Consider the following 13,175-nt stretch of genomic DNA (forward strand, 5'->3'; position numbering starts at 1 on the left):
CCACTCTCCATCTCACTAATAAAACCCCAATGGATGACTCTCTATGAACTGATCACATTCCAATCACTGATCATCTAATCATTGGTAAAAAAGAAGACTCTGCACAGAATATTGTACGAAGAGTTTTTATTGGACAAGATCAGAATAAGCGATTACCACACAGTAATGATATGAATAAAATAAAGCTTAAATCTTTTATAATAGAATTAACAAATGTGTCAAATGTATTAATAATCATACATTGGTTGGACCAATAAAAAGCCGGCTACTTCCATAAATCAAAAAGGAGCAACAACATGAAGCAACCAATAAAAAAGGTTCACCAATGGAAGATAAAGGATTAACATAAGGGCTCCCAGCTGCCTGCCAACCCCACAGCGGTCAGAGGGCGATGCGGGTGTAAACCAACCCCGAGTGGACTGTGGTGGTTTCACATTTGTTTATGGACTAAACAGTTCCACCTATTACAATCCAGCGCCCATTTCCCGTAATACCACCAGGGGGCGCACTCTGATGTTTCATTAGATTTCCTTTATTTTTACACTTTCCCGCCCTTTGAACATGAAAACAGAGCCTAATAATAATATATATATATATATATATATATAAGTGTGAATTCTTTGCCGTTTGAAGCGTACATAAGGAGTGAAACATTTCCCGCACTCTGAACATGAAATAGGACGCTCGCCTGTATGAACTTTCTGGATTTTAAGAAATAAACCTTTGTTTGGAAAACATTTCCTGCACTCGTAACATTAAAAAGGAGCTCACCTGTGTGTAAGTAGGTGTTCTTTCTTAGTTAAACAAGATTAGAGACGCTCGTCTGTATGAACTTTCTGGTGTCTAAACATTTGAGTGCAAAACATTTCCCGCACTCTGAACATAATTAGGGACGTTCACCTGTGTGAATTCTCTGATGGCGGAGAAGGTTTCCTTTATACTTAAAACATTTCCCGCACTCTGAACATGAATAGGGATGCTCCCCTGTGTGAATTATCAGGTGCTGAAGAAGGTATCTTTTTTGACTAAAACATTTCCCGCACTCTGAACATGAATAGGTAAGGTCACCTGTATGTATTCTCTGGTGGCTAAGAAAGTTTTTTTTATCATTAAAACATTTCCCGCACTCTAAACATAAAAAGGGACGCTCACCTGTGTGTATTCTCTGATGGCTAAGAAGGCTTTCTTTATGATTAAAACATTTCCCGCACTCTGAACATGAATAGCGATGCTCACCTGTGTGTATTCTCTGATGGCTAAGAAGGATTACTTTCTGATTAAAACATTTCCCGCACTCTGAACATGAATAGGGACGCTCCCCTGTGTGAATTCTCAGGTGCTGAAGAAGGTATCTTTTTTGACTAAAACATTTCCCGCACTCTGAACATGAATAGGTAAGGTCACCTGTATGTATTCTCTGGTGGCTAAGAAAGTTTTTTTTATCATTAAAACATTTCCCGCACTCTAAACATAAAAAGGGACGCTCACCTGTGTGTATTCTCTGATGGCTAAGAAGGCTTTCTTTATGATTAAAACATTTCCCGCACTCTGAACATGAATAGCGATGCTCACCTGTGTGTATTCTCTGATGGCTAAGAAGGATTACTTTCTGATTAAAACATTTCCCGCACTCTGAACATGAATAGGGACGCTCCCCTGTGTGAATTCTCAGGTGCTGAAGAAGGTATCTTTTTTGACTAAAACATTTCCCGCACTCTGAACATGAATAGGGAAGGTCACCTGTGTGTATTCTCTGGTGCCTAAAAAGGTTTCCTTTCTGTTTAAAACATTTCCCGCACTCTGAACATGAGAATGAATTCTCTCCTGTATGGTATAAAGAAGATTCCCTGAGATGAGATGGTTTCCCGCACCCGTCGGCACTGTCAGATATTAGAGGACTATGTGAAGTATCAGGAGATTCCAATGATCTCCTCCAATGGTGAGGTCTGTCATGTATATTATGAGGAACGGGATTTACTTCTGGAGAAGATGCCATGTCATTATCTTCTGTAGTCACATCTTCCTCCGATGTCCTTCTATTCCCACCACAGAGTCCGTCTGTCAGAAGACAAGAAAAATTACCAAGAGTTTTCCACACTCATATACACTGCTCAGCACTTTATAATCAGAGTATAGCATCAAGTCAGGGAAACTCCTGGGATATTCATCTGCTCAGTCAAGTAGCAGAGGGGGTTTTTACCAACAGGTGCACTAGATGGGCAACAATGAGACGACCTCCAAAACAGGAATGGTTTTACAGGTGGAGGCCACTGACATTTTCCCTACTCATCTTTTCTGAGTGTTTTTTTCTTTTAAATCAGAAAAAGTTTTATTATAAAGAAAGAAAAGTCCATTCCATTCGGTACACAATATTTCCGCTTTGTACAGTCATAGACACAGCGATCGTAACCTTCATATATAGTCACTCCTGCATGTTTCCATTCGCCACCTCCACTGACTCCACCCACTCCCCCAACATCTCACCGACTCCACCCACTCCCCCAACATCTCACTGACTCCACCCACTCCCCCAACATCTCACTGACTCCACCCACTCCCCCAACATCTCCTTGGCCTGTGCCTTATCCCGTTCCCTCCTGTTTATTCATTCCTAGGACTCAGCTTTTTTTTTTTATTATTATTTTTATTGATTTTTAAACATAGAAGTAAAAATAACACAAAAAACAGACAAGAAACAAACAAAACAACTCCCCATCCCCCCTCCCCCAACCTCAGGGCAATGCTCATGTACTACAATACTTATAGGAAAATGCGAAAGGAGAACCTCCCAGGAGAACCTCAACGCGGCAGTGTCTCCCCCACACAGACTCTCACCCAGGTCCATACGCCAACCTCCCCCACCCTCTCACCACTGCTTGTTGTCTGCTAGGCATAGATTTCATTTGTTACCTCCCTAAGTATCAGGGGACCTCAACTCACCCCTCTAAGGTGACCGTCACCTTCACCGGTGGCAGACCACAATCACCTCCGAGAAGAGTAGATGGCCTCTCAGTCCAACCCTGCCATTTAACGCATCCTCTATTCAGGTATGTGGCTTTGTAAAATGGCCGCATCGTGTTCACTGGTGACTTCCAATACTCCACCGATGGCGCTTCGGTCTTCCTCCGATGCAGAAGAATAGCCTTGTGTGCATAGAACAGAGTAACCGACAATAAAATTCTTTGTGCTCCAAGCGGTGCCATTTCCTCCACCAAACCCAGCAAACACACTGTCAGCGTCAAAGGTACCCTCAATGTGGTCCTAGGACTAAGCTTTGAAGTGTTAATTCTGGTGGACCAAGGCCAGGGGTATCCAACCACATGCCCCACAACTTTTCAAATTTACCCGGACATCCACGTCTTTTAAAGATGTAGCACCCTCCTAGTCAGGTGCTAGAGATTGAGTATAGCTTTGGCTCTGTCTGCCTATCAGAGAAGCAGCAGGTAAATTCTATATTGCACTCTGCTTATCAGGGAGCAGGATCTGTGAGTTAGGTCTGCTCAGTGTGCCCAGTGTGTGATTCATCTGGTCTAAGGGAGTGTCCCCAGCTGATCCAATAGGGAGGCACATTGGATGCTGGAGGAAACCTGGCCAATGACACACAGGCTTTTGGTACTGCCCCAGAGGTTGGCACAGACAGTTGGTTCTCAGTGAATTGTGGGGCAGGGTATAAAAAGCCAGGGGCACATGAGGTAGAGGTCTTTTGTCAGGAAGAAAAATCCCAGAAGGAGGGTGGCGGTTGCCTCCTCTTCTGCAGCAGTGGGTGAGGGACACAGGCCTGGTGAGCCAGTGGTGTGAGGCTGAACCCAGAGGTTCAGGAGAGCTGACTGGAGGAGTTGGGGCACTGCGAGAATCTTGAAAAACAGTATCGTGAGTACAGAGAATCTTGCCCAGGGTTCTGCAAAGGAAGGGGACCACTCCGGGAGTATAGTCAGTGGACGGTTGCAGGTGTCAGTAAGTGCATAGAAAGGGGGTACTGGGGGAGTACCCTGAAAATAAACACAACTAGGAACACTTTCCTCAGCTTCATTCAAGTGGCAGGATGAAGTAGCGGTCTTGCCGCATTCTCAAGCTAGAAGTCCTCTGAATTGTGAATAGTTCAACAGTTGGAATATCCCACTCATCCCTTCTCCTATCCCAATATGAAATAAAACCACAAAAACAACTACCCCTACACTGATCATTGACTGAGCCAAGAACATAAAATGTTAAGATTTCTGCAAGCAGTTGCTACGGGTAACCCAAGGGAATCCTTAAAGTGTGAAAATTCTGCAGTCCTCTAGGGGGCAGTGCTACACCTTATATACCTTTCATTTATTCAAGAAGACTTGGAGGGGGGGGGGGAGGGTCGGGGCCCGTCCCTTGACTCTTTCCAACCACAACCCCACATAGGCACACGCTCATTCGTCCGGCTCCTTGCTGGTGAGTGTCTTAGCATTTTTTTTGCCATCTCTTAGTAAATTGAGGCCTCTCTCTGTGGGATTGCCCCCTTCTCTTTCACTCTCTCATATTCTTTGCTTGTCTGACTTTCCTTTCTTCCTCTCTCATACCATCTTTGCCTCCCCTCTTTTTATCTCCATTCTCTTCATACCCCAGCCCCCCCTTTGCCCCTTATTACTTACCCTCCCCTACCTCTTCCCAACCTTCCCCTCGCCCTTCTTAACACATGGATAACATCAGGATCCTATCGATCAATGCTAAGGGACTTAACGTCCCGGAAAAGAGGCAAATTTTGTTAAACAATTTAAACGATCTAAAATTGATATCACCTTTGTACAGGAGACCCACTTCAGGGATGACAAGCTTTCACTATTTAAGAACCGGTTTTTCCCCTTGGCCTACCACTCTACTAACCCGGAGACTAAATCAAAAGGAGCCTCTATCATTTTTTCCAGTACGGTACCATGGACCTCCTCGCATATTCTAAAAGACCCCCAATGGCCGATTTCTGTTTCTGAAGGGCGATGTTGGTGACGTCAGAGTGACTTTGACCACCTATTATGCTCCCAACAGCCAGCAGGATGAGTTCATTACTAGAGGTATGGAGAAGCTCCTGGAGTTCTCTGAGGGTCAACTAATTGTTGGGGGAGATTTTAATATCCCTCCGATTCCTTCGGAGGGTACATCTCTGGGATCCTCCTCTATCCCCCCCTGGCGTCCGCAAACGTATTGCAAAGTTAGATGTTTGGCGCCTGATGCATCCCAGAGAACGAGACTATTATTTCTATTCCTCACCTCACCAACTATACTCTCGTATAGACTATTTCTTGATGCTGCATTGTCAACTACACACGATCCCGTGACTCTTTAATAGGCTCTATTACTTGGTCCGACCATGCCCCTTTTATACTTTCTTACGCACTAATTGACTTTCGAAGGTCAAGAACCCGAATGTGGAGACTAAATGAAAGCCTACTCCAAGATGAGACTGTTTTGACAGATGTAGAGAATTAGACCATTTCTTTCAGACTAACACCATTGCAAATACTGACCCCGGAATCATTTGGGAGGCACACAAGGCAGTGATTTGTGGGGTGCTCATAAAGCATGGCTCCTGGATCAAAAAACAGCGTACAGCACAACTAGACTCCTTATCCCAAGCTTTACATGCATTGGAGTCTCATCACAAACACGCTCTGTCACTCTCCTCAGAGGTAGAACCTATGACTCTACATAGGCAAATTAATGACCTTTTACTTTACAAAGCTAAGGCAGCCATGCAAATTTGTCGTAAAATGTCATATGAGTCGGGAAATAAGTGTGGCAGACTATTGGCTAGATCCCTCCAAGAAGAAACCTATTATCTCCCGCACAGGTCAAAAAGCCGCGTTACCTAGACATATCACAAGAATTTAAATCCTTCTATGCCTCGCTCTATAACTTACAAACCCCAACAGACCCATATAGAGGAATACCTGCTCTCTTTCTGGATGCCCTGGTTGTCCAACACTGACAGTAAATCCCTAGAGGATCCCATCACCTTGGCTGAACTAAAATAGGCCATAGGTGGTTCCAAAGTGGGGAAGGTTTACCATCCAATATTATAAAACACTCTTGCCGTCACTTGGACAGTTTATGGCTGACATGTTTAATACATGGGGCTCTGGGACATATATCCCCAAAGAGACTTTACAAGCTCACATTTCAGTCATCCCTAAAGAGGGAAAAAGGTCTCAGCTCCTGTAGTAGCTACCGACCTATTTCCTTGCTAAATGTCGATCTTAAACTTTTCACCAAAATCCTAGCAACTAGAATCCAACAACATCTGACGCAACTCATCCATTTGGATCAAGTTGGATTTGTGCCTACATGTGAGGCACGGGATAACACAACCAAGGTCCTCAACCTCCTACATGTAGCCACCAAGACCCGCACACCCTGTGTCCTCCTAAGCACAGACACACGAGAAGGCCTTTGATTGAGTAAATCGGCATTTTATGTTTGCAGTACTTCGACATGTTGGCATCAGCAACACCATGCTAAATTGGATCTCCCAGATCTATACTGCCCCTGCCGCCCAGGTTAAGGCGAACGGTGTCTTATCAGACTACTTCACAATTAGGAATGGGACAAGACAGGGGTGCCCTCTGTCACCCTTACTCTTCGCATTATCACTAGAATCCTTTTTATGTAGAATACGCCTCCACCCGGATATCTCAGGCATGACTGTTGGGGTGACCCTGCAGAAAATATCAGCGTATCCAGACAATGTTATTTTCCCTCATAAATCCCATAATTTCTCTACCGAATCTTCTTCACGAGTTTGAGGCATATGGCACTCTGTCCGATCTAAATATCAACTTTACTAAATCTGAAGCTATGGGAGTAGGCTTATCAAACCCCCTCCTCCACCAACTGTGACTGAATTTTAGGCTAAAATGGACGAACTCAGCGCTGAAATACCTGGGCACTCTCAAACCACCCAAATTTTCACCCATCTTCACGCTCAACTTTCTCCCCCTCCTAAACAAAGTCCACATTCTATAAGATAAATTGAATTCTGGCCTCCATTCATGGTTTGGGAGATGCAACATTATTAAAGTCTGCATACTCCCAAGATCCTATACCTCTTTCAAGCACTTCCGATATTCATCCCTTCGCATTACTTTACACAAGAGGACACCCTACTAGTGGATTTTATCTGGGCACATAAGCGACCTGGGCTATGTAGGAGACTACTCTTGCTTCCTAAATTACCAGATGGACTGGCAGTGCTGGACTTATGCAAGTACTATCAGGCTACACAGTTGGGGAGACTCAGACTGGTGTCGTCATGGTGAAGCAAAGCTTTGGCCCAGACTAGAACAGGCCCAATGCGACATACCCCTCCATAGAGCTTCATCGTGCCACCATTCACTACCAGACTCCATAAGACGCCATCCCCTCATAGGTCACATGATAAGAACCTGCTCTAAATTATTCACACAACTTTCACTTTCCCCAACGCACTCACCACTGACACCCATACTGGGGAATCCCCAGTTTACCCCGGGCTACCAAGATAAAACATTCAGGACCTTGATGGAGTCAGGCTATTTCCAAGCCTCCCATTTTTCAACATCATCTAGTTGGCCTGCACTCAAAGACCTCATGGACTCCTCGGGACCCTACCGTCTAGATTTCTGAAAGTCATTGCAACTCTATAATTTCTTAAACTCATTGCCACCCTTCGAAGAACAATGCTCTCAAGACAGAATACTGACACAGGTATTACCCACGACCTATGCATTACTGATCACACCCCAGGGGACTTACCAACCCCCATTCTTAGCTAAGAGGGAACGAGATTTAGACTGTAACTTTAATCCAGACCAACAAAATCACATCATTCCGTTTACATTTACATCATCCATCTGCATGTAAATACAACAAACCAACTTCAAACTCCTAACAAGGTGGTACCGCACGCTGTCAAGGTTGAGCAGATTCTTCCCCACACTCACTGATCAGTGCTGGAGATGCCAGGAAGGGCCGGGGGACACTCCTACATGATTTTGGGTCGTGTCCTAAACTAGAGGAGTTCTGGAAGACAGTACGTGAAATGTCTCAGAGGTTTATAAACCGACCGCTCCCCAATGACCCTGCTCTCTTCCTTCTCCATCCTTCTAACATCCCGGCCCAGACCTATAAAAATTCTGTCATTCGTCACCTTCTAAATGCTTCTAAAATGTGCATCCCTCTTAAATGGAAAAACACACAGGCCCTGACTGTTGGCATGTGGCTCAAAGAAATTAATAGAATGGAAAACCTTGTTCTCTTGACACGTCCCCAACACGAACGATATACCAAAACCTGGGGTCAATGTAATATATTTGTCCTCTCTGATGAAGGCTGCTCTTTAATTAAGGGAGGCAATACTAAAGAGACCTCATGTTGAGTTTGGGGGAGCTCTTAAATATTGGTGGAAAGTATTGCTGATGTAGGGCCATAGCTTTACCAATGCTAACCCTGCTACACGCCCCCCCCCCTTCCACCCTCATCCCACCTACTTATCCTCTTCTGCCTCTCTCTAGGTTTCTTTTACTTCCCTCTCTCTTTCCACTACTTATTCGCTTTACCATTTCCTTCTTCTTCTATACGTTATGTGAAACTGGAACAGACAACTCCGGGTACTTTCTAGTCCTGCATAACTCCTCCCATTAGAGGAATTGTAGAACACCTCTTATTCTACCACCGAAGTAGATCTCAACCTTATAACTGAATTGTCTTCCATGTTGTAATACACTGTCTCAGAATATGTTCTATAAGGAATGTTACTGTTTATTATGCCTGGAAGTTGTCTTTTATATAAATAAAAGAATTGAAAAAAAAAAAAAAAAAAAAAAAAAGAGATCTGACATGGATCAATGATACAACCTTACCCAACCAAACATCACTGAGTAATAATGCTATTGAAATGATGACAATTTTATTGTTTCGAACATGACATTATATTGAGGAATGGAGATAGAACATTCATATGGTGTACAGTATCTCCTCCTCATTTGTATGGAACATAATGTTACAATGAGAACTGGAGATGGACCTTTCATATGGTGTACAGTATCTCCTCCTCATTTGTTTGGAACAAGACATTAGACTCAGGCATGGGGCAGAAGACCCAAAACTCATAACCTAGGTGCCTATATCATGCACATTTTATTTGCCAGCCGAATCCCAGAATCTCCATAAATCCAGTCTAGATACAAAAATTGTGTCTACAGCACAGAGAAGGAAGATTATCCAAGAGAAATACAGGAATACAGGACGGGGAACACAGCTCAGGAAAGTGACCAGGGGATTACAGGCTGATATCACCCAGTCCCCGCCCTACTCTGGACCAATCAGTGAGCAGTATGGGTGAAGGAATGGATTTAGTGTTAATGACCCACCTGTGCTGATCTCTGTAGGAGTGTCCTCCTCTATAAATGTCCCCGTTATTCCATCCTCCTCCATAGACTGCTGATCATCCCTCACATACGTCTCTTCTTCTTCTGCTTTCACCTCAAATTCTATATCGATTGGATCTCCACTCTAAATCAAGAAAATGAAAGAATATCATCTGTAAAATATAAGATTTATTATTGTGACATCACATAAAAATCCACACATTGTCTCCATGAGTCTGTGTTTTATAATCTCTGTCTCACCAACCTTGTAACAGTGAGGGATGGTGTGACCTTCCTGTGTGGAATCCCGGGAATACAGAGGACGGGGACATCTCTCTGCTGGGTTCCTGGTATTAGGTGGCTCCATCATATCCTTGTGTCCTTCTGAAAACTCTTCCATCACTCCATACTCCTCATCCTCCTCTTTATACTCTTCTTTAACATCAATATTATCATCCCCGAGGTTTCCACTCTGAATATATAATAAAACATTCATTGTAACAAACATGCTGTGTATAAATCAGAACTACCAATCATTATCAATCATCTACCTGATGATGGTGAGGGATGGTGTGACCTTCCTGTGTGGAATCCCGGGAATACAGAGGACGGGGACATCTCTCTGGTGGGTTTCTGTAGCTGGATGACTCCACCATGGTGCCCTGGTACAGATCTTTGTGTTCTTTTAGAAACTCTGACTCCTCCATCACCCCATCCTCATCATCCTCCTCTTTTATCTCTTCTTTAACCTCAACCTTAGAATCTCTCAGGTTTCCACTCTGAATATATAATAAAAATGACATCAATGGTAACAATGCAGATAATGTACAGATCCTAATGATACTATCAGTGATTGTTCCTCATCTACCTGATGATGGTGAGGGATGGTGTGACCTTCCTGTGTGGAATCCCGGGAATACAGAGGACGGGGACATCTCTCTGGTGGGTTCCCATTACTGGATCCATCTGTAGGAAACACACACACTGACTGAATACATTGTTTCTATGTGTTTATCAGATGATGGGGGATCTAGGTGGAGCCTCCGTACTGCTCTCTCCTTTACAATAAAGTCTCCTCTTACCCGGTGATGTGAGGGGCGGCTGATTCTCCATCATGACGTCCTTGTAGAGATCCTTGTGTCCTTCTAAATACTCCCACTCCTCCATGGAGAAATAGACAGTGACATCCTGACACCTTATAGGAACCTGACACACACAATGATACAGTCACCACCCAGACACATCCCTTGTCTGTTACTGGATAATGTCCCAGAATTCCCAGCACCGCTCACCTCTCCTCCATGATCTCTCTGGTGACTTCTAGAATCTTCTTTGTATTTCTCTATTCTATCAGGGAGGGAGGTGGAGGCAATGTGATGTCATATGATCTCCAGACTTCACAGGAGGAAAACTCTAGATCTGAACACAAATAGTAAAATCAAATGAAATTCCCAGAATCCTCCTCACCTCACCATTCAGGTTTCCATTTGATTAAAGACTGAGGTATAATTTACCCACACAGGACCCCCACACTACGCAGAGTAAAAGCTTGTTGAGGAGCTGTGAGGATAGTGTGATGTCATAGGACATATAGACTCTGGATGGAGGGACATTTAGATGGGGAGATTTGAGGGGTCCTCTATATGAGGCTCCTGTGCAAACCAAATCATTGTTCCCGGGTGCCTCCCACTTCTCCTAAAATGAAGAGTGAACTTTGACCTTTACCATACAGAAATCTGTCAGGAATCTGTGAAAGTAATCTCTCATGTGAGTAGGTGATGTGCGGAGGAATGGAGTGTAAATAGCAGACAATTTCATCCAGAGCTCCTAATGGTGGGGATGGATTTTGCTGCATGCTGGTGCCAAGTTCCCATCCCCCCAGGGTCACTGCAGGTGTGGAGAAAAGCTGTGTAAGAGGATATGGAGGAGAGATGAGGAGGAGATCCAGGAATCAGGATAAAGGTCAGGACAAGCAACAGACGAGCGCATCCAAGAGATGAAGCCGGGGTCACTACACAGAAAATTAATCCAAGGAAACAACAGGCAGGACGAGGAATAGCAAGAAGGAGCTCAGAGACAAATGAGAATATTGCTCAGCCAATGGGAGATTATCTCAGCATGACTTACATAATGAAGGAGATGAGGGGGAGGGGAGGAAGTCACTTAAGGCAGTGGTCCTCAACCCTGGCCTACAGGGCCCACTAACAAGCCAGATTTGCAAGTTAACTGAAATACATCCCAGGTGATATCATTTGCTCCTCAGTGATTGCAGTACTCTAGTCTGCATCTCCCCAAGGTAATACCTAAAATCTGGCCTGTTAGTGGGCCCTGTAGGCCAGAGTTGAGGACCACTGACTTAAGGTGACCATAGATACATGGAAATTCAGCTGGTTCAGCAGGGATCGGTCACATTTCCATCCATGTGTGGTCACTGCCGGATAAAAGTCACTCCATCAGCGGCTGCAGCCAATAGCTTCATCACTGATCTGTGTATTCTGAGAGCGGAGGAGCGCCCCCCCCCCCCCCATTGTTAGAATACAATAGTGCAGCGGGAGGATTCCCCCATCCCCCTCCAATGTGTGGATGGGGGAATCGCTTCAGTTTTTTCACTTATCTCGCTGGCTGAACGATAAAACTGAACCATGTATGGCCAGCTTTGAAAGCAAGATATATTATTCATCAACTGATCCCCCTGAAGGGGTTAATCTATGTATTACCTCCTCTGCCGCCAGATCCTGCATGGTCTTCTCTCTCCGTCCTACTAAATGGAATGTCCTGTCAGAATCTGACATAACTTCCTGTCTGTATTCCATAGAGACTTCCTGTCTGTATTCCATAGAGACTTCCTGTCTGGGTAGAAGTGAGATCACCACCTTGTGGAACTCAGAGGAACTGCAGCCCTGAGAACCGTCTGGTAGTGTGAACACGGCCTTGTGCTGTGTGTGTATGTACTGTATATCCTTCCCCTTTCTCTCCTCCCTGAGTGTGTATGAAGAGGCGGAGCTCCTGCTGGAACAGCGGTTGGAGGAGGAAGCCGAGTCTAGGAGGGAGACTGACAGAAAGCGCAGCAGACTTGCAGGAGTGAGTGAGGAGGATCCAGTTCTTTTGCCATCAGAGGTGAGGAGAGTGTGAAGGATGTTTGTGACTCTGGTAGCTGAAAAGCTGGGAGTCATATTGCTCTGGTGAGTGAGGAAGCACTACTAAGGGGGCGCCCTCACCATCACGTGTGTAAGAGGTGGAAGAAGGCGTGGCTACACTACAGCTGGCACAGTTTGGAGCACGGAGAACTTTCACACCTTATCAACTTTTCATTCATTTGTGGACTTTTTTTTAGCAATATAAATCCATTGAAGTAGGTGCAAAGTGGAAGCAGTGGACTTGCAGATAACACTATATTGAGCACACAATATTTATTGTATGATTACATGAATTTGCACAGATTTTCACTTTATTTATCATAGGAGCAATTATTATAAAATTAAATAAATAGGTACAAAGTGGAAGCAGTGGATCTGCAGGGGACAGCATCTTGAGCACAAAGCACTTTATGTTGTATATGAATTTTCACATGCTTCAGTTTTCTTAGATTATTGATAAACACCATAAGATCAATGAAGTAGGTGTAAAGTGGAAACAGTAGATCTGCAGAGGATATTATTTTGAGCCCCTAGCACTTTATATATGAATGTATCCACATATTTTAGTGTATTTGTGATAATTTATGTGCACACACAGTAGGACAGTGCTGTGACACATAACACTCTTCTAGTTGATAAAGGGAATACTTACCTTTGTTACAGCAGCAGT

The 13,175-nt window shown here is 44.2% G+C and overlaps 2 protein-coding genes across 2 annotated transcripts in view; one reads left to right on the plus strand and one right to left on the minus strand.

Moving 5' to 3' along the window:
- The window catches only part of LOC309543617 (uncharacterized protein), a gene marked incomplete at both ends in the record, with an annotated part of 248,485 nt that overhangs the window by 122,740 nt on the left and 112,570 nt on the right, over nucleotides 1-13,175 (plus strand).
- Nucleotides 1-13,175, minus strand: part of LOC309543612 (uncharacterized protein) — a 120,000-nt gene that overhangs the window by 81,435 nt on the left and 25,390 nt on the right. The window contains exons 3-9 of the mRNA XM_082276069.1: nucleotides 10,451-10,574; nucleotides 10,237-10,334; nucleotides 9,920-10,147; nucleotides 9,634-9,840; nucleotides 9,382-9,513; nucleotides 1,069-1,321; nucleotides 950-984 (exon numbers count right to left, since the gene is read on the minus strand). Coding sequence (XP_082132195.1) covers nucleotides 950-984; nucleotides 1,069-1,321; nucleotides 9,382-9,513; nucleotides 9,634-9,840; nucleotides 9,920-10,147; nucleotides 10,237-10,334; nucleotides 10,451-10,574 — 1,077 coding nt within the window. The remainder of the gene's footprint in view (nucleotides 1-949; nucleotides 985-1,068; nucleotides 1,322-9,381; nucleotides 9,514-9,633; nucleotides 9,841-9,919; nucleotides 10,148-10,236; nucleotides 10,335-10,450; nucleotides 10,575-13,175) is intronic.

This window comes from Pelophylax lessonae, assembly GCF_965119305.1.
Source record: "Pelophylax lessonae genome assembly, contig: HAP1_SCAFFOLD_269, whole genome shotgun sequence".
NCBI classification, from domain to species: Eukaryota; Metazoa; Chordata; class Amphibia; order Anura; family Ranidae; genus Pelophylax; species Pelophylax lessonae.